The 20,910-nt window shown below is 45.6% G+C and overlaps 1 protein-coding gene across 2 annotated transcripts in view; it reads right to left on the bottom strand.

The window, feature by feature from the left end:
• Nucleotides 1-20,910, bottom strand: part of Tet1 (tet methylcytosine dioxygenase 1) — a 66,300-nt gene that overhangs the window by 43,177 nt on the left and 2,213 nt on the right. For both annotated transcript variants that reach the window (XM_055598855.1, XM_055598854.1), the window contains exon 2: nt 6,876-6,929. In XM_055598855.1, the coding sequence (XP_055454830.1) occupies nt 6,876-6,929 (54 nt within the window). The remainder of the gene's footprint in view (nt 1-6,875; nt 6,930-20,910) is intronic.

Here is a 20,910-nt window from a genome sequence, read left to right on the forward strand (position 1 = left end):
AAAAAAAAAAAAAAAAAAAAAAAAAAAAAAAGAAAAGAAAAGAAGAGGTGGAGATGGTTCAAAAACTGACCACAAACTGGTCTTTGATTTCTGCAACTTCAAGGTGGCACACACAGCCACCTATCCCCACAAACAAACAAATCTAATTTTTTAAAGTTAAAGACCAAAGACAGTCTATTATAAACATGTTTATAATTTGAAAGTGGATTAAAGTCAATAGAGTAAATGATTAGCAAATATTTAATGAAGTTATTTGTGTGTCTCAAAATTGACTAGATTATAGTAAGTATGTGAGGAAAATATGTAGTAAGGAAGGTGAACGTCAGGTCTAGCACTATCAGAACAAATGCAGGGACTGGGAGGGAGTAAGACCCCACGGTGTTCATTGTGCAAGCATGTCTGGAACATGAGCAATAAGGAGACATGTGCCTTGGAGACAGGCTGGCTCTTAGAGCTCACTGGCTGGCCAGCCTAGCCAATCTGTGAGCTCCAGGTTCAATGCCTCAGAAAGTGGAGAGGGGTGAGCACAGACTTCTGGGCTCCACAGATAGAGCTGCAGACAGACAGACAGACAGACACAGACACACACACACACCACGTTCTTTTGTGGACAAAGGATGGCAGTTGTTTTGTTTTGGAAGAACCCGAGTGAAGATTTCCTGCCGCCCATTCAACCTTAGTTGCCTTGTATGTACTCCAAGTCTCTACAATAATTCCTAGAAATCACAGCATGGACACAAGAGTGGTTTGTAGTGTTGCTATCCTGGCTCTCAGTAGATTGGCTGCCAGGCTGGCCCCAACCTCAAGGCACTCATTCACTCCTAGCCTTTCCAATGCTGGAATCCCACATGCAAGCCAACAAACATACAGTTGGACCTGCATCTTGGATTACTAGAAAACTTTACATTGCAGTGATAAACAAATGGCTGCACGTGGGCTGCTTGGGTGAGACTCTAGCCATGAAATCTGTCTGATCACTCATAGGCAAAATGGTCCATCACAGTTCTGGGTACAAAAACCGGAAGCCCCATGTGAGCCTGTGAATAAACATCGGTGGTACACAGCACATGGTATTAATTCTCTGTGCCAAGCCAACAACACTGAAATCACACACAATCCTTTTCTGTCTTGAAATCTTCTCTTCTAGCCTTGTGCATGTGTGCGTGTGCGTGTGTGTTTTAGTTTTAATGGCAGGGTCTTATGTAAAACCCAGTCTAGCCTAGATTCAATATATAACAGGATAACCTTGACGCTGCTGCTTCTGCCCTCCCCTGGGTGGTGGGATAAAATGCTGGGATTACAGGTGTGTGCCATCCAATATGATCTGTGAGGTGTTGGGAGTGAAACCAGGGTTTTGATCACCCTTAAACGACAAGCATCTAGAGACGAGGTCTCCCCTCTGCAGATCAGGCTGGCTTCCTCCTGTTTTCATCCTCCACAGTGGTGGCTTTACTGTCCATCATGCCTATCGAAATGGGTATTCCTTATGAATACTCCCATCACTCCCCAAACTTTTCTGCCACTGGCCGCTTACATGCAGAAGTCTGAGATTTCTCGTCCAGAACTGTGAACTCTACAGAAAAACTTTCCACCAGAAAGCAAGGTCATCTTGTCAAATGGTAGCTTTTCTAGGAGGAAGCCTGCTCATAGTTATATGCACACATAAAGCAGCTATGACCTTTTGGCCCTTCTCTCCTCCCTCTTTCATTTTTGGTGATTTTGAGACAGGGTCTCACTGTGTAGCCCTGGCTGTCCAGGAGCTCACTTCTGTAGATTGTCCTCACACTCAGAAATCTGCTTACCTCTGCCTCCCAAGTGCTGGGATTAAAGGAGTGCTCTGCCGCCTGTACCACCACCACCACCACCACCAACCCCTATCCCTCCCCCAATATTTCTTTTAAAATTTTAAATGGATCGAAGAGATGGCTTAATGGTTAGAAACACTGGCTGTTCTTTCAGAGGACCTGGGTTCAATTCTCAGTGCCCACAGAGCAGCACAAAATTCTCTGTAACCCCAGTTCCAAAGGATTTGACATCTTCAGACAGAAAGACATGCAGGCAAAACACCAATGTAGCAACTAGTAAACAGATAAATATATCATTGGTAACAATTTAAACGAAGTTGCAAGTAAATGTGGGGGAGGCTCCTTACTTATTCTGTTATCCTTTTACACATGAGTAGACTAATAGGTTCCAAAAGCAAACAAGGTATCAAGTCTATGTAGCAAAGAATACATAGTAACAGCTGACAAGTGAAGGAAATAGTCTCAAAGAGGCAACTGAAAATCCTGGTGGCCGCCCTGCATCCTGTTTCAGAGCACTGTGAAACAAACACCCAAAAAGCACCAAGTCTTCCTTCCCTGCCAAGCAGTGAGCACAAATTATAATTTATTCACTTGAGTTTTTTTTTTTTTTTTTTTTTTTAGGTTTGCCTTTCCCTGTTAGCTGATAATCTCCTAGAGCAGGAAACACATTGGACTTTGTGTGTGTGTGCGCGCACACAAGCACACACACTTTACAAACACCGTTGTGGCCCCATCTTTTTGTATGTACTTGAAAACCACTTACTCATTTTTGTTAATATTATTGCTCAGAAAAAAAACCTTTATAGAACATTCAAATGAGGCAAGGGAATGGTTCCAAATATTATGAATATATTCAAGACTACGTGTTCACATACACATAGATACATGATACATACAAGTGCCCAGTCTTCTGCTAGTGTGACGCAAGCCTAATGCCTAATGCCCTGTTTCCCCCACCCCACTGATGTTTCCCCCTTTATCAGCATCATCAAGGAAGGAAACACTAAGAGGAGGAGGGTTGCTTCAAAATCACTTCCTCAGAAGCTGCCTCTACAGACAGCTTCCTGGTTTAATATTCACTGACATATCTTTATTTTAAATAATGAGACTACATTAATAATATTTTACAACCAAGTACTAGCAAATGTCCCTTGGCAATGAAGGAACAGGATCCAAGCGAAGACTGTTACATGTGTTCAAGTGTAGTTGTGGAGTTACTGTCTCCATAATCCTGGGCTTGATCCTTTATAGAAGACCACCAAGTTCTCAAAAAGACCAAACCAAGCCAAACACTAAGTCATTTCCTTACTCTTGCATAATTTCCTACACAAGTGATACACTCTGGTCACATCCCTCAAAACAGAGGGGCCCCTTCGCCCCTCTCTGTCTTCTCATGCTTCTTCCAAGTCCCCCCTCCCCACAAGCATTTGGGGTCAAATGACAACTTGTGGAGGTTGGATTCTGGGGGTTGAGCTCTGCATTCCACATGCTGGGATCACACTGGCTCAGAGTGTATCCTTTATAGGCTGGCTCAAACCTCTGATGTGTTGGTATAGACATCTATAACCCACGAGCCAAAAAAAGACACAGGAGAGATGGCTCAAGAGCACCTGTCGCAGAGGACCAGGTTCTCCCCACACCCACAGGGTGGCTCACAAACACCTGGAACTGAAGTCCCAGGGAATCTAACTCCTCTTCTGACCGCTACAGGCACATGCACAGGCAGGACATGGTGACACAAACCTTTAATCCCAGCACTCATGAAGGAGACACACCTGGTCTATATAGCAAATTCCAGGCCAGCCGAGACTACATAGTGAAATACTGTCTGACAAAAAGATCACCTTACATAAATAAGGAATGGAACCAACTGGACCAACCAAGTTGTTGTTGTTATTAAAAGATGAAAGAGCCCAGGCACAGCTGCTCATGCCTGTAATCGCCAACACTTGACAGGCAAAGACAGGTGGATATTTATGAGTTCCAGGCTAGCCTAGTCTACATAAAGAGAACCTGCATGCCCACCCCCTCAAAAAAAAAAAAAAAAAAAAGTAAGGAGAAACGAGATAATGCAAACTTAGTCCTACAACTGGACGCGGGAGTTAGCATAATCAAAGCAGGATGTAATGTACGCCTTAATTTCAATGTCCTCCAACATCAGGTTTCTTATCTAACTACCTCCTAGGTAGGTAATGACAGAAAAAAAATCTGAAAATGAGTCATTTGCCCACTCATTCTGGCAGGGGACTATTTGAATGTCTAAGGAGTCAGGACAAATACAAGTGAGATGGGAGACAAATTCCGAACGCAGAGTCCTACCACTGAGCCCCTGCGTAGGGTCTAGTCAGAACTAGCTGAGTTCAGCTGAGGGCTAGCCACTGTCTCTAAATCCTGCAAAACATGCCAAAGAACACCACAGCTATGAGGCTGTCTCCCCTAGCTCACTCTGCCACAACTATGGTTCAAATCTGAGTGAGTGCTTCTAATATGACGCAGAGAAACAAAGCTTTCTAAGGTTTTATTTTCATGTGTGTAGGCATAACAGGATACTGAAAGGTGATTAAGATCAAAATTCACTATACACATACATGAAATTGTCAAGATATTTTTAAAATACCTTAAATTTAATAATTAAAAACATTATTTTAAGGTCCCAACATTAAACATATTTAGTTTGGCCAGAAATATTGGCTCATGTTGGAAATTCTGCATTTACGAGTTTGAGACAAGGAAGTTTGAGTTTGAGTGGGCCACACAGCAATGTCCAGGCCTTGCTATACTACATGGTGAGACCCCCTTCTTAAAGCACAGAAACATTTACAGAGGTGAGCCGGGCCGTGGTGTTGAGTGCCTTTTGTCTTTCATCCCAGCACTAGGGAGGCAGAGGCAGCCAATCTCTTAGTCAGGAAACAGATTGCTCTCACCTTTCCCCACGTCAGGTGACTCAGACCACCTGTAACTCCAGTGCACAGAGATCTGGCACCCTCTTCTGGACTCCATTTTTCCCTGCACTCACTGGCACATACACAGAAATGTACATGGAATTCAAAATAACATTTTCAACCAGGTAGTGTTGGCAAGCACCTTTAGTCCCAGCCCTTGAAAGACAGAAGCAGGCAGCTCTAAGTTCCAAGCCAGCCTGGTTCAAGGACAGCCAGAGCTACATTGAGAAAGCCTGAATTCGAAATCCACCCTCCCAAAAGAAACATTTTCATTCTAGGAAAACATCAACAACAACAATGGTTTTGTTTCTTTTTATCTCAGTTCCCTTCTATTCTTCAACAGACACCAACAATAGAAGGCCAGTAAACAAAAATACAGTCCTGCTTACTGGGGCAGAAGAAATTAGGCCACCCACAGACATTTCCTTTAAAAACTACAAGGGTCACAGTCTACTGCTGCTTGAGTCCCCAAAGAAACACGTTGCCTTACTTCCGACACGCAACCGGTGACAAAAGGCAAAAACAGACAAAACACAGGATTAAACAACACCTCCCAGCCCGTCCTGTGTCTCACCATTGGAGGGAACTGAGGAACCATGATTAGTTCTGCACGCACTGTTTCTTGCTTGCACAAGTGCACATGCACGGGCAAGCACTCGCGCGCACACACATGCACAAGTATACACACCCACCCGTTTACGAACCGTTACAACAGCAAAACCAAAATTTGCTTCTTTGTGTTTTTAAGACAGGTAACCTAGGCTAGACTCAAACTCACTATGTAGCCAAGGCTAGCCCTGAATGCCTAGCCCTTCTGCCTCCACTCACAAAACAGGCAACATAGGGGTTTAAGTCAGTGATAGTCTATAGTTGGGGAGAGAAAAGGCTGCCAGTGGATCAATCACATGAAACATACACACACACACACACACACACACACACTAGTTTAGAGTACCCTACATGCAACCCTTACTTGATTTGTCCAGGCCTCATGAATAATGCATGCCAGATAGTTACCCTCATCTCACAAAGCCTAGCACTTTGCTGACTCTGGGGTTGATTTCTAGTAAGCACCCCTTGTTTGATGAATAATGTTCATGCCCTTTCTGTGTGCACACAGGAAACAGAACCTCAAGGTGGTCAGTGAAACCAGCAAGCAAGGCAATGCCCAGCGCTCAGCGCCAACATTTCCAAGTCACACAACCGGGTGGCAAATAAGATCAGAATCTGCCACAATTCAACACACCGGAGGGCTAAAACTGCTTGCAAACACAAAGCTATCATTACATTTAAATCCTTTTCTACATTAAACATTCTACAGGTCCGGCTTAGTGTTCCCGCTACACGTAAAACGCTTGCTAACGTTTACAGTACTGCAGCGAGTGCTTTAAATCTTAAACCTGCAAGCAACTGGCTCGGCTAAGGCTAGCCTCAAACTTCTAGTGAGGCCATAGGCTTTTAAATTAACTCTTTCATACCATAACAGAGGCTGCAAACAGATTCCGAGCTAACAACCAAACCGGCTTACTGCTGGACTCTCAGCATGCAGTCTATACAGAGTAAGGAAAACATGCTGAATCCTTAAAATCGATGGCTGCCAAAATTAAAGATGACACAGGGAGCATTTCATATGGAGCAATTAGAGTTTAGCTATAAGGTCTCAGTGCACTTGAAGTTGAACTAAAACCTCTAAGGTCATTCCCCCTCCCCCGCTTTGGGGGGGAAAAAAGTCAGATTTTACGATAGTATTTTCTAGGTGTTAAAAAAAAAGTTTAATCAATGAGTCATAGCTGTCAACTTCCCTGGCATGGAGCTTAGGTCCACAGGGTGCACACTCAGATGCAGGTGGTGGCAAGGGAGCTGGGGAGGAGAAGGGATTAGCCAACACTTTGCATAGAAACTTTTCTGGCTGTGCAACCCTCATAAGAAGCTGAAAATAAAGGATGCAATGTGGACATAAGGGGGAGGAAGGAGGCAGAGAGAGACGCTGTCTGATGGAGTGAAAACCCATGGAACTACTGACAACCTGGGAGAATCCACATCCACTGGACTGCAAATTCACCCTCAGGTGACAGAAAAATACTGTATGAAATGGAAAAAAAATGTCATTTAATCAACAGCTGATTACCTTTAAAACTTTGGGCTTCTTTTCCCTCTGGGGCCTCTTGTTTTCTTTTGTAACCTAAAATTTAAAAAAAAGTAAATTGAAATATGAGCCTTCATATATATATATATATATATATATATATATATCAACTCCCACCCTCCACCCTCCCAAAATTTTTTTGCTACTTCTCTGTAAAAAATTACTTATATCATTTAATACCATCAACATGTTAGTCAGACCCTGAAGAGCTTATATAAAATGTATACTTTAAAAGTCACTGGAAAGAAAAACAACCAACAACCTTGCATAAATAAAGATGGAGGGAAATGCCCTTTTCCCCCTAAAAGTCTGTCTTAATTAGCCTCTGCATTCTTCACGGCGAAGCCCACGAGGTAGCCATCTTGCCTGCTTCTGCAGAGGAAGCCTCCACAGAGAGCAGCTCTGCAAACTGCTTTTGGTATCATTATCATGGTGTTTAAAGGCAGCCCTGGCCTGCCAGCACTGTAGACGTGCTGGGCATGCCTTTTGCAAAAACAGCCCCACAAAGAGTGCAGCCAATGGCAAGGCAGAGCTTAGAGACTCCAAAGTGATCTTCGCAGCCTAGCACTAGCCCAGACAAAGGATCTCCTGTGAGGCTGGGCTCTCACCACAGGACACAGGCAGCCACAAGCTGCGACATGGAGTTCTCTGCAGAGGATCTGGTCGCCGCCACCGAAATCACAGGAGGCTTCTGCAAAAGACAATGTTCGCAAATCCCCCAGGTCGCCACCGCCGGATCGATGGCGGAGTCTCCCTGAGCAGGAACCTCCGGGTGGCACCAGGGCAGGTCGGCGCAGGGAGGGGCGCGCTGCTCGGTATCACCAGGCAGGAGATAGCCCTGAGCCAAAGGGGGCATCGGGGCTCACAGCAACCCTGGAAGGTATTGTGCATTTTGACTTTATAAGGCAAGGCTAAATATTGGCGATATTGAAGGCAGGGAGGTTAAGTGAGGACAGCGCAGGCTCAGCTGTTGGGCTGCGTGTCTCATTCCTGGGAACCACACCTCGGTGCAGCCGGCGCTTGGCCTAGAAACGGCGATTTGATTTCTGTCAATAAATGTCCAACAACAAAGTGGGACTGAAAAATAACAATCGGCCGCTCCGAACAGAAAAAGGACAGGATGTGGACAGGAGAGGGGGTGGAGTTCTGAAAATACACTTGCCGCTCTCTAGGTGACTACAGAGATGGAAGGCTGTGCGTAAGCCAGGATGACCTTCAGCGCCCACAGAAGTCCGCGCCCCACCAGAAGGCGGACTCCAGTCTGAACCTGTGGGGAGTAAGGGCATTTCTGGCTCCTCTCCTCCCAAGTTCACCAGCCACAGCCAAGCCTCTCTTCTCAAGCCACCAACTGGGTTTTCCAGGTGGAGCCTGCCTGCACAGGGCTTTAGTGGTCAACCAGCCACTTCCCCAAGAGCTGAGCCTGAGGCGGGGGCGGGTGGGAGGAGGGGAGGGGGTGAGCCTCCGCCACCGCGCGCGCGCGCGCGCACACACACACACACACACACACACACACACCTAGACTACACCCATGCTCGGTGTGTGGTAGGCATTGGGAGCTGGCAGTGCCACCTGCCAGCAGACACCAGGAAAGGCAGGACCAAGCGCAGTCTCCTGTTCGCGCCCTTGCGTTTCTTCCAACAGCCGCAAAGACTCTGGTGGCAGAGGACCAGAATAGCTGTGGCAAGCTGGGCTGGTCCCAAGGTCACTGCCAAAAAGCTGTACAGGGGCTGGTCACAGTCCCATCACAGCCACCTTGACAGCTGCACAGATCTCGGGAAGCAAGCCCAAGCTCCTGCCTCCCGGGGCCAAAGTTTCTGCAGTACATTTGCACGGATTGGCAGGATGGCTTGCCTGGCTGTGAGGCCAAAAATGGGTTTTCCACTTGCAGTTGGATTCAGAACAGATTCCCACAACCAGAAACTCTGAAGAGAGCTAGGGCCGGAAGGCCTGTGTTTCATCACCCTCCCTTCTGAGGTTTTCAGGCTGCCACGAAAGCGCACTTTTCCTTGTTCAGCATGTATCGTTTTCCCATTTATTTAGTTATCTATTTATTAGTACTGTGGCTTGAACCTAGGGACTCATGCATGCTAAGCAAGTGCTCTCCTAAAGAGCTACATACTCCCCTGTTCCCAGATTTCCCTCTTTACAACATCCTCTGAACTGCCCTGCCATGCACAAATTTTTAAACTAATTCACAGATTGGGGGTGGGGGTGGGGCGGCACACTGTTGAAGCTAGACATGGTGACAGCAAAGTTGGCTAACTCTACCATACCCTGGAGGCTAAGGCAGAATGAGACCCTTCACATACTCACACAACAAACAAAAACATATCCATGTTTGCAACTACAGCACCCAAGGGATACTGAGGCAGGAGCACTGCAGTGAATTTAAAGTCAGCCTGGGACACATAGTATCAGGCCAGGCACAGCTGTACAGCAAGATTTTATCTCAAAAGAGGGGGAGGGGAGAGAAAAGAGAAGAAAAGTGCACACCCAACCTATCCCAGTACCCACATGATGTTCATCTTTTTGTTAAAACATTTATATCAAAATCAAGGGATTCTGACCTAAACATAAGACCAATGCAGACAGAGCAAACAAACATGAAAAACCTGTCTGTGGAACCAGACGTAGGCATGGCCATGTATGATCAGGTTGGAGATGGGTGGGTAACACTTACTCATCATTTAGCTGGTGCTGGGGTTCAACCTTGCAGGACATCCCAATCCCATTTTCCTTCCTGTTACGAAGTATTTATTTTCGTGCATGCTATTGTGTTAGTACACTCTCCGTAGTATGTAGAGTTCAAAGTGAGAGGCTTTGTTTACCCTCTGAGCCCTCTCAAGGGGCTTGTGTTTTTCATGGAAGTGCCCAAGCATGCTGCCAGCTGCCATGTCACTGTACGGTCCCATTAGTAGTCAGTCACTCAGCGCAGCCTCCCTTATCCAAGTGCCATGTGTTCTTCTTGAATGTGAGAACATGACTTGCAGAGAGCAGTGTCCCTCACACCGACGGCTCGGTATCTAGCAACATCACCAAGACGCAATGATATGAACATGTTTCAAACTAGTGTATCACCTGCAATCCCAAAACAAATCATGCTCAGAGAGCAGGTGTGCTAAGCGTGAGCCGCTTGTGTTGTGAACACATGAAACATGGCACTTGGTGACTTAGGAAACGGGGAAGCAGTGCTGTTCTCCACAACTTGTTACTAGGTAAAGGCAAGGCTCATCTCGGCCGGGTAAGTAGTTAATGAAAGCGCCCAGAACTTAGATAGCCGTGAGTTTTAACAGGATGCGTATGAAACTTAAGAGAAGGTGTTCAAGAGGCCAGACGTGCCAAGGGCTGGAGAGATGGCTCAGTGCTTAAGAGCGCGTGATGTACCTGTAGGATGTGGGTTCACTTCCCAGCACCCGTGCCAGGTGCCTTACAACCTCTAGCCCCATCTCTCACACAACATGCATGAAATAACTCATCCAGGAGGCAGAGGCAGATGGAACTCCAGTCTACAGAGCAAGTTCCTGGACAGACAGGACTACGCAGAGAAACCCTGTCTCAAAACACAACAACAATAAAAAGATTGCAATGTTTTTGCTGGGGCACCTTTAACCCCATGACCTGAGAGGCAGGTGGACTGACTCTATAGTAAGTTCCAGGTCTAACACAGCAGCACAGTGTGACCTCCTCTCAACATGCCCATCTTCCCCAAAAAGGACAGTTGTCGACAGAGGGGGAAACCAACAAACAAACAAAAAACCAGAAATAAGCCTGTAATGGTTGACTCAGGCCTGTCTTGTCAACATTCAGGGGGCTAGAGGATTGCAAATTTGAGGCCATCTTTTTCTATATAGTGAATCCAGGGACTAACCTAGGTTAAATGAAACCTTGTGTCTGAAGCACCCATCCGATGGGTTCTTCATACAATGTTGAGCCTCTATTTAGTAGATAAAATGTCCAGCCTACATTTATAGCAGAGCGCCCCCAACTCCTACCCCAGCTCTAGAAATGCTATACAGTAGGATTTCAAAGGTTAAAGTTTACTGTTATTCAAATACTTATTATGGATACTAAGATACGGACATGAGTCTGGTTCCCTGCATCTACTGCCAGTTACTAAGCCCCAAGGGATCGGACTCCCACCCCCTTTATGGCCTCCAGACACCCAAACACATGGTGTACACTCACACAGACACACACATAAAATTTCAGGAATAATATATTGAAATAAAATAATAAAAAGCACTCAGGAACCTGAGGTTAGTGGCTAACCTGGGCTGCATAGCTAAACTCTCAATTAAAAAGTCCTCTGACAGCCTCACTGTGGTGGCACTCCCCTTTAATCCTAGAGTTCCAGAACAGCCGAGGGTGCTCAGAGAAACCCTGTTTGAATAAAAAAAGGAAGGGAAAAAAAAAGGAAGAAAAAGGCCTTTAGTGGGGCGCAGTGGCACACCCCTGTAATCCCAGCACTCAGGGAGGCAGAAGCAGGCGGATCTCTGTGGGTTCGAGGCCAGCCTGGCCTATAAAGCAGGTAGGTCCAGGACAGCCAAGGCTACACAGAGAAACCTTGCCTTGAGAAGGAAAACAAAATACAAAACAAAACTAAGAAAGAAAAAAGCCCTTTGACATTCTTACTCCTGGACCCGTAAGGGTAATTCTTTAGAATTTTGCAACAAAAAAACCTTCAGGAATAGCTTGTAGGTGTCAGGAGTGAAGAAGGCCTTGCCTCAGGGAGAATGTAAGCCTGGGCTCTTTTGTCACAAACCATCTCAAAACTGGTAGAGAGTTGTGGCTCAATGCATGCATCAGGGCCTGGGGTAGGCAAGGACATCCAACAATGCCAGCAAGATCTGAAGAGGGCTGAGGCTCAACCTCACAGTTCTTTAACACTGCAGGCTTAGTGTAAATTTTGAAAATTTGAGAAACATTTTAGTAAAACAAAACTACTTGAACATTATCTTATTTTCTGTATAGGCTTTGCTTGCACATCGATCTAAGTGTGCACTTCCGGTGTGCCTGCTGCGTGTGGAGATCAGTAATGGGCGTCAGGTTCCCTTGGAACTGAATTACGGATGGCTGTGGTCTGCCTTGTCGCTGCTTGGCATCCTGGTCCACTGCGGGAGCAGCAAGAACACAGAGTCATGGCTCCAGTCCTGTTAACACTGTTACCATGGATAATTCCCCTTTCTTCTTGAGACCTGAGGCTGGCTCAGCCAACACCCTAGCCTCCTCACCTCAAGTGCTGGGGAGAATGCTGCCTTACACAGGATCAACATGTCCTCGGAAGGACCCACACCCCACTGATGCCACCATTAAATCGAGCAGCCCTGACTTGTAGCTGGTGTAATTATGCCATTGGAGAATTATGGTTGTCCATAATTCATAAAACTAAGTGCAAGTGAACAACATAATGAGCAATTAGAATTCAATTTATCCTGTGTCCGTGCTGGGCAGTGGTGGTGCACACCATTAATCCCAGCACTCAGGAGGCAGAGGCAGGCGGATCTCTGTGAGTTTGAGGCCAGCCTGGTCTACAAAAGCCCTAGTCCAGGGCAGCTAGGGCTACACAGAGAAACACTGTCTCACAAAACAAAAACAAAAAGGGGGGGGGCTGCTTGATCTTGCTGGCCAACCAGTCTGAGGAATAGGAGGAAAACATTATTGCTGACCTCTGTCCTCTAAACATGCATGCACACACAAATTCAGGGAAGTAGAACTATTTTTATACCTAGAGAGGAATTTATGATTCCAGCACATCTCCTTCTGGGACTGCCCCTCAGCCAGGCCGCTGCCAGGTCCTGCTCCTCCAGCCCTCCTACTCTCTTATCAGCCCACCTTAGAGAGATGGTAGATAAAACAACAGACCTCCCAACCCACATCCTAACTCCACATCAGTTACAGCCTCGGGCGAGCCATCTGGCCTCTTGGCGCCCCGGGAGTATCATTTCAATAGCTGGAGGCAGATCGTCTTTTCAGAGGACTGCTGTAAGACGAAATGTGTGTCAAATGTTCAATGCAGCATTGGAGGCCCAATAAAGACTCAGTGTACAAATCATCAACCTGGAGTCGGGCATGGTGGCGCACACCTTTAATCCCAGCACCCAGGAAGGCAGAGGAGGGTGGATCTCTGTGGCTTCAAGACCAACCTGGTCTACAAAGTGAGTCCAAAGCTACACACAAAAAAACTTGTCTTAAAAAAACCAAAACACAAAACAAAACAAAATCAACCTGTTTCAAGACACCAATGTTGCCTGGCATTTGACAGAACATCCATGTAACCCTAAGACTTCGGAGGCTGAGGTGAGAAGATTAAAAATTAAATGCCAGTCTGGCCAGGTGAGCCAGGGACACTTAGTGAGACCCTTTTTCAAAATGAGCAGAATAATGCCAAAAATTAAAATTAAAAAAAGCAAACACAAACTGATATCAATGTTCACTATTATATATACACATACAGACAGTTCCATACTATGCTTACCATATTTAACCAACATCCATATACTGGGCATGATGGGTAAAGGAATGAAGGAGAAGAGAATCCTAGCCCCACAAACTTCTCACTGAAGGGAATAACATGGGACCAAGTTCACTTAGAAGAGTTCATAGGACATTTTCACTTCATAATTCCGCATGAAAAAGATTTGGCAAAAACAACCATAGAGGTGGGTGAAGGAGTGGAATAGATAGAATAAGAGTTCATCAAATTTTTAAAAACACCCAGGCTGGGGTGGTACATACCTTTAATACCAGCAACTGGGAGCAGAAGCAGGTGGATCTCTGTGAGATTGAGGCCAGCCTGGTCTACAGAGCGAGTTCCAGGACAGTCAGGGCCACACAGAGAAACTGTCTCAAAAACCAAAAATAAACTAATAAATACTATTAATGTTTATTATTGTTGTTATTAAAGACAAGGTGAAACTGTGTGTAACTGAGTAGTTTCTCTATGGTACCAAGGGTGGTCTTGAAGTTGTGAGCTCACTGATCCTGCCACCAATCCTCCCGGGTACTAGGATTACAGTCATGTCACCGTGCTTGGCATGAAAACATGTCAGAAGAGAGACAAAAGCTCACAGCACAGGATGGGGAACACACCCTAATTGTCGTGTTACTGCAATGCCAAAGCCAAGCACTGGGCGTGCGTGTAGGCACCGTCGAAGGAAGCTCGAGAGCCATGAGCCTCAAAACTGAAAACACTGAACACAGTAGTGAGGTACCATACTGTGTAAATACACGACCAGAGGAGGCTGGAGGTGACTCAGCAGGTAGAGGGCGCTTGCAGCCAGGCTGAATAACCCAGGTTCAGCCCCCCGTACCCACGATGTGGAGACACACTCATCCGAACATCCTCTGCCCTCCACACATGGGCTGTGATGCTCAGAACACTCTATGACCTCTCCCTCATTCACTCACACACACACACACACACACACACACAGACACACACACTTTAAATGTGTTAATAAGACTGTGTTGTGAAAAAAATTAAAACTATCTTTCCCATTCCTGTGAACCCTTCATAAACCTCTTCAGTGACTCAGTGTTGGCTGCTTCCAGTTATCCCCACTGGAAACATGACAGACACACTCTAGCCGTCCGAAGGGTGTTTGCCTGACATATACACATTCCTAGGTTCCAGCTGCAGCATTGCATGTCTGTACACACCTGTAATCCCAATAACAGAGGTGGAGGCAGGAGGATGAGAAGTTCATGGTCATTCTTAGCTACAGGGCAAGTCTGAGGTCAGCCTGGGCTACGAGACCCTGCCTGCTCTAGTCCACTGAGCACTCACTGTGCTGGCTTCCTTCTGTCTCCCTTTCCTTTTCTAGTTTAGAGTTTTGCAAGTCAAAATCTCAAATATCATTAAAAGTTGTATGGCTAGCTAGTAATGAAGACAGTCTTCAGGTGTGGGCTCATTCTGTTCCATCTTTCTTTCTTGATTTGTTCGAGTCAGGGTTTCCTATAGCCCAGGCTAGCTTTCTATAGCCAGGGATGACTTTGAACTCCTGTGTCCATCTCCCAGGAGCTGAAATTACAATAGGCTTAAACCAGCACACTTGGCTTGGTTGTTGGCTCATAAACCAGCACATCTGGCTTGGTTCTTTTACTTGTTTGCTTATTTGTTTGTTTGCTTGTTTACTTATTTAATTTCAAACAGGGTTTCTTTGTGTAGCATTGACTGTCCCTGAACTCAGTCTGTAGACCAGACTGGCATTGAACTCACAGGTCTGCCTGCCTCTGCCTCCCAAGTACTGTAGATGCCACCATGCCTGGCTAGGTTGTTGGTTCTTAACAAATGCAGAAAAACTGTTCAATAAAGTAAAACATATTTTAAAACAAATATTTGAAGGAGCTGAAGAGATGGCTCAGAGGTTCAGACTTGCTGCATGCACAGAGAGGACCTGTGTTCCGTTTCAGCACCCACATGGTGGCTCATGGCTGTCTGTAACTCCATTTCTGGGGGATCTAAAGGCTTCTTCTGACTTCTGTGGTCACCATGCCTGAATTGTACTTACATGCATACAGGTAAACATTCATATACAAGAAAATGAGCAAATCCTTTTGATAATGTTTTTAAATTTGATTTCTGACACTTGGTTAACAAATCTTGCAACCTGTAGGTGCAAAGTAGCTCTCTAAGAAGAAATGCACACACATCGGCAGGGTGCTTTTGCTGCGTGTAACCTGTAATCTACGTGCTCTATACCATCCAGCATTCCATGGCTGGGGTCAGCTGAAGCCATCCACTGCCCTGCTCTCCTGTCCCCTCCTAGTCTTCACCCTCTTTGCTCTTTAGCAGTAAATTTGACCACAAACTAAGTTTGCATATGGAATATGACATAAAAATAGCCTAGAATGTAAACATCCCTAAAAGCACAGAGTCACCAAAACCCTCTCATTACAAAGGAACAAGAAAATGGCTGTGGCATGGTTATCTCAATGGAAACCACGAAGAGGTCTGCTTCACATGGGAACAAACCAGCTCTTTCACTATGCTCAGACAGGAAAAATTCTGCTGCACAGACTTGAAGAACTGGTGAGAACTGGTCCTTGCTGCATCTGAAAGTGGAGTTACTCATGTGTGTGCATTTTCGAGTGTACGTGCACACAGACATGTGGAGGTCAGAGGTCAGGTTAGCCTAAGCTGTTCCTCCCAAGCCATCTACCTTGTTTGTTGAAGCAGGGTCCCTCATGAAGCAGGAGCTCATTCATTTGGCTAGATTAACTAGCCAGCGAGCCATAGCTATCCAACTCTCTACCTCTCCAGAGGAGGGATTCCAGGCACAAGCCTCTGCTCAGCTCTTTGCATAAGTCCTGGGGATCCAAACTCATACCAGCATGATTTAGGTAGTGTAGTGGGAGTTTCTGTTTCTTTAAAAATTCAGTTATGTTATGTACGCAGGTTATTGTTTTAATCCAAAGTGTGGGATATGGGACTGCCTTAGTTTGTCCACAGCTGATAATTGCCTCATGCTGCATGAAGAGGGGCGTGGTTTTTGCCAGCTGCAGTTAGTAAAACACAAGCCCAGAGAGAGAAGGCTTAAGGGCTTCAAGGAGACGGTTGGCCAGAGAGAAGGCTTTGAGGACATGGATGGAGAAAGGAGGTTGCTGGTTACCTGGACTGCGGGGTATCCTGACCCTGAAACTGGTATTTTCCCAAAGAACCCAATGACCGGAACTAAGTCTAAAGAGGACTACATCTCCTTTCCCTTCTAACCTTTCTCTCCTACCTGGAATTGGGGGGTTGGAAGGGAGGTAGAGGCTTTAGGAACTCCAAATAGTTTAAAAAACAGCGCCTACAAGATAGAATGGGCAACCGTGCCCGATCCCTTTCTATCTTGGGCTGGGCTCAAACTTGAGGCAAGCTAAAACTCATCTATCTTAGAAACTTCTACATCATATACACTAAATAAACTGGGCAAGTGATGCGCCATTCACTCCCAAATCCTATCACAAAAGGTGAAATAAAGTGAGAATCAAACTTCTGAAATTTCTGATGCATGGCCATACCATACTAAAAGCATCTGATCTGGGCCATCAGAATGACATTTCTGGGCAGGCATGTTGCCTTGTGCCTGTACTTCCCATATTCAACAGACTGGGGCAAGAGCATATGTCACTTTGAGACTGGTTTGGGCTATGTAGCAGATTCCAAAAGAGCCTGAAGCTACAGCAAGGGCTTGTCTAAAAGTAATGATCACTGAGGCTTGGTAGCACACGCCTTTAATTCAAGCATACGGAAGGCAGAGGCAGGTGGATCTGTGAGTTCCACACCAGACAAGGTTACACAGTGAGACCCTGTCTCAAAACACAAACAACAAAAAAGCAAGCAAGCAAACAAACCAAAACCACAGAGATGGTGCTGTAATCAGTATGGCACTTTACCATATAACCCAGAATGCCGCTGCTTGACCATGCATAACATTTTAACATTTTGGGAAGTAGCCTATTTGCTTCTTATTGCTATGATAAAATGCTGACCAAAGCCAGCTTAGGGGAGGAGAGGGTTTATTTGGCTCGCCCCGTCCAATCACAGCCCGTTATAAAAGGAAGCCAGAGCAGGAGCTGAAGAAGGCCCTGGAGGAACCCCATTACTACAGCCTGTTACCCAGGCTCCTGGCCCCATACCTCTGTTTTTATTCTTGTTCTTGTTGTTTTTGTTTTGTTTTTCCGGACAGGTTTCTCTGTGGAACCGTGTTCTGCCCTAGCACTGCCTCTGCCTCAGGAGTGCTGGCATTAAAACTGTGCTCGCCACACCTGGAGAGGTCTTGAGGCAAGAGAAATGCCAAGCTATGCAGCATAATGATATATTGTCTCAGAAAACAATGCAAAAGGGGCATGGCCTACCCCAGCACTTGGGGAATGGAGGCAGGAGGATCGGAAATCCCAGGCCAGTCTTAGCTACATAGTAAGTTTGAGGCCAGCTGGATTTACATTAACCATTGTCTCAAAACACCAAGCAGTAACTTATTGAAATTTATTACATTTATTTATGGGTAGGCTGGCTTGAAAATCTTGGTTCAAACGTGGAGGTCAGAGAACCTTGGCTCTACCAACTGGGTCCCAGGGATAGCGCTCAAATCATCAGACTTGGAGGTAACCTGCTGAGCTGTGTCCTTGGCTCCCATATCAACTTTCTAAGATTGCAATAATATTTTATCATCAAGGTAATGGTTCCTAGCTGCAGTTCTCCACTAAAACAAATCAACTCCCTTTCGATAAACAGCTGACTTGGGATCTGGAGCAGTAAAGACTGCATACAATACCAACAGAATATCACATTAGAAAATACAATGGCTGGAGGATTCTACAGGTTAATGAAGGCTGTGCAGCCCATGAAGAGCAAGCCGGTTAGTGTCACTCGGTGCTTTCTTCTTCCTTCCTGCCCTGGCTTCTCCTACTGATGGACTTTAAGCCAAACAGTCCTCCCCGAGATATCATTCTTGGCTAGTTAGGGGGACAGCCTAGGATATGAGACCCTTTCTCAAAGGAGAGCAGAGTCAGAGGGGAGCATACATGCAAATGGAAGGCGACTCAGCCACCCTCTTGAATATCTTATATTAGTTGCTAGCAAACTGAAGCCTCAGCCGGATGGTGGTAGCCTTTAAGGCTAGCACTTAGCGAGGCAGAGGCAGAAGATTGCTGCTGTGAGTTCAAGGCCAGCCTGCTCTACAAAGGGAGTTCAGGAAAGCCAAGACTACATGGAGAAACCTTGTCTCAAAGGGGAAAAACAAAAACAAAAACCTATAAAATCTTAAAAGGTTTGTTTTTGTTTTGTTTTTGGTTGTTGCTGATAGTGGTCTTGTTCTATGAGACAGGGCTTCCCTGTGTAGCCCTTGCTGTCCTGGAACGCATGTAGACAAGGTTTGCCTTGAACTCAGAGATCCGCCTGCCTCTGCCTCCCACATGCTGGGACTAAAAGCATGAGCCACCACACCAAGCTGTTCATATTTTATACCACAAACATCTGTGTGTTTATATAGGATTCGCTAAGAAGAGGGGTTATTTAACATTCCAACCCTTCTGCTAGTGGCTTCTTTGTGAATAAATCTGGGGTATATAGCACGTGAAGGCAAAAAAGATAAAAACAAAAAAACAAACAAACCACAGCTTGATAGCAGATTGAACACTGAAATTCAGCAACAAATAAGGGCTTCACATAGAGCTGTGGCCGAAAGAATGGAGAAGCAGGCACGCAGACCTCGTAATGCAATAGGACGTAGATGAAGCAGACAGCAGAGACAGCAAGCTGGCTTTATATTTCCGATCATCACATGGAAAGCAAACTGTTGAGCCAACAGGGAAGGGGTTTGAGAAAGACAACAATTGTGCATGGTTCTTGCTTATTAACCAGCACTTTTGATGAAGTGCATTTGTATAACGGAACTTTTGATTTCTTTAACTCAGTTATGTTGTGTAAACATGTTTTGTTTTGTTTCTGGTTATAATCCCAAGCGTTTTAGTTTGTCCACGGCTGATAATCGCCTCGTGCAGGGCCGTGGTCTTTGCCAGCTGGAGTTAGTTGAAGTCTGAGGACTCTGAGGGGTATAAATATGACAGCCCAGAGGAAGAAGAGGCAGCGGCAACAGGTGGAGGACTGCTTGCCGCTTTCCTTTGCTGGTTACCTGGACTTCTGGACCTCCTGAGACTGGTACTGCCCCCGAAAGAATCCTACGACTCTCCCCAGCCGGAAGAAGTAAACAGGTCTATGTCTCCTTTCCCTTCCAACTTTTTCTCCTACCTGGGGTTGGGGGGTTGGAAGAGAAGTATAGGCTTTAAGAAACCCCCAAATAAGTAGCATTTGAAAAACTAGCATACAAGGGAGATGGCCCAGCGAGTATTGTGTTAGAGATGTATCCGTGAACTATTTGTAACTGAAGAGTGTGTGTGTGTGTGTGTGTGAGAGAGAGAGAGAGAGAGAGAGAGAGAGAGAACTAGTTTGAATAAGTACTGCTGGCTGTTTAAGGGAGATCCCAGCACTCAGGAGACAGATCTCTGTTGATTGTAGGACCGTCTGGTCTAAACAGTGTGAATCTGTCTCCAAAATTTTTTTTAAAAAATGATCTTCCCTGACCCCCCCCCTCCCCATTTTTGTTATTTTCAAAAATGATCATGCTATAAACATAGGTTGGCCTCAAACACAAAGCAATCCTCCTGCCTAAGCATCTGAGTGCTAGGGTTAAAGCATGTGCCAGGGTCATTAAGTATCCATCTGGGGAGAAAACCTTTAAATACCCATCAACACAAGATCGTCTGAATGATCTAACGCTTTATCAAAATCTCAAAGAGGAAGGCAGCGTTTGTGGACTGGCAATTTAAGTCTAGAAGTTAAAAGGCTAATGTGGTTAAAAGTTCACAACCTTGGGGATGGGAAGTGGTTCAGTGATTAAAAGCACAGGCTGCTCTTCCAGAGGTCCAGGGTTCAATTCCCAGCACCCACATGGCAGCTCACAGCTGTCTGTAACTTCTGTTTCAGGGGATCTGACAGCCTCATTCAGACATACATGTATGCAAAACACCGATGTACATAAAAATAAGTTTTAAAAAAGTTCACCGGGCTGGAGAGGTGGCTCAGAGGTTAAGAGCACTGGCTGTTCTTCCAAAGGTTCTGAGTTCAATTCCCAGGAAACACATGGTGGCTCGCAACCATCTATAATGAGATCTGGTGCCCTCTACTGGTCTGCAGGAATACATGCAGGCAGAATACTGTATAAATAATAAATAAATAAGTCTTTTTTTTAAAAAGTTCATAATCTTTTCTGAAGTAGGGGGCTCACTGTGGCGGCCTCAAATTCACAGTAACTCTTAATCATGCACGGGCTCATGCCTGACATGCGCGTTGTGGAGGCAGTGGAGAAGTTTCAAGAGTTGATTTTTTTTCCTTCCACCATGCAGGTCCCAAGGCTCAAGCTCGGGTTATCAGACCTGGAGACATAGCGCACACCTTTTCGCACTAACCCTTACTTCAGTGAAAAAAAAAAAAAAATCACTTTTATTTGTGCGTTTTCATGAGCCCCTGTGT

This window comes from Psammomys obesus, unplaced genomic scaffold, assembly GCF_907164565.1.
Source record: "Psammomys obesus unplaced genomic scaffold, mPsaObe1.curated_primary_1811, whole genome shotgun sequence".
Lineage (NCBI taxonomy): Eukaryota > Metazoa > Chordata > Mammalia > Rodentia > Muridae > Psammomys > Psammomys obesus.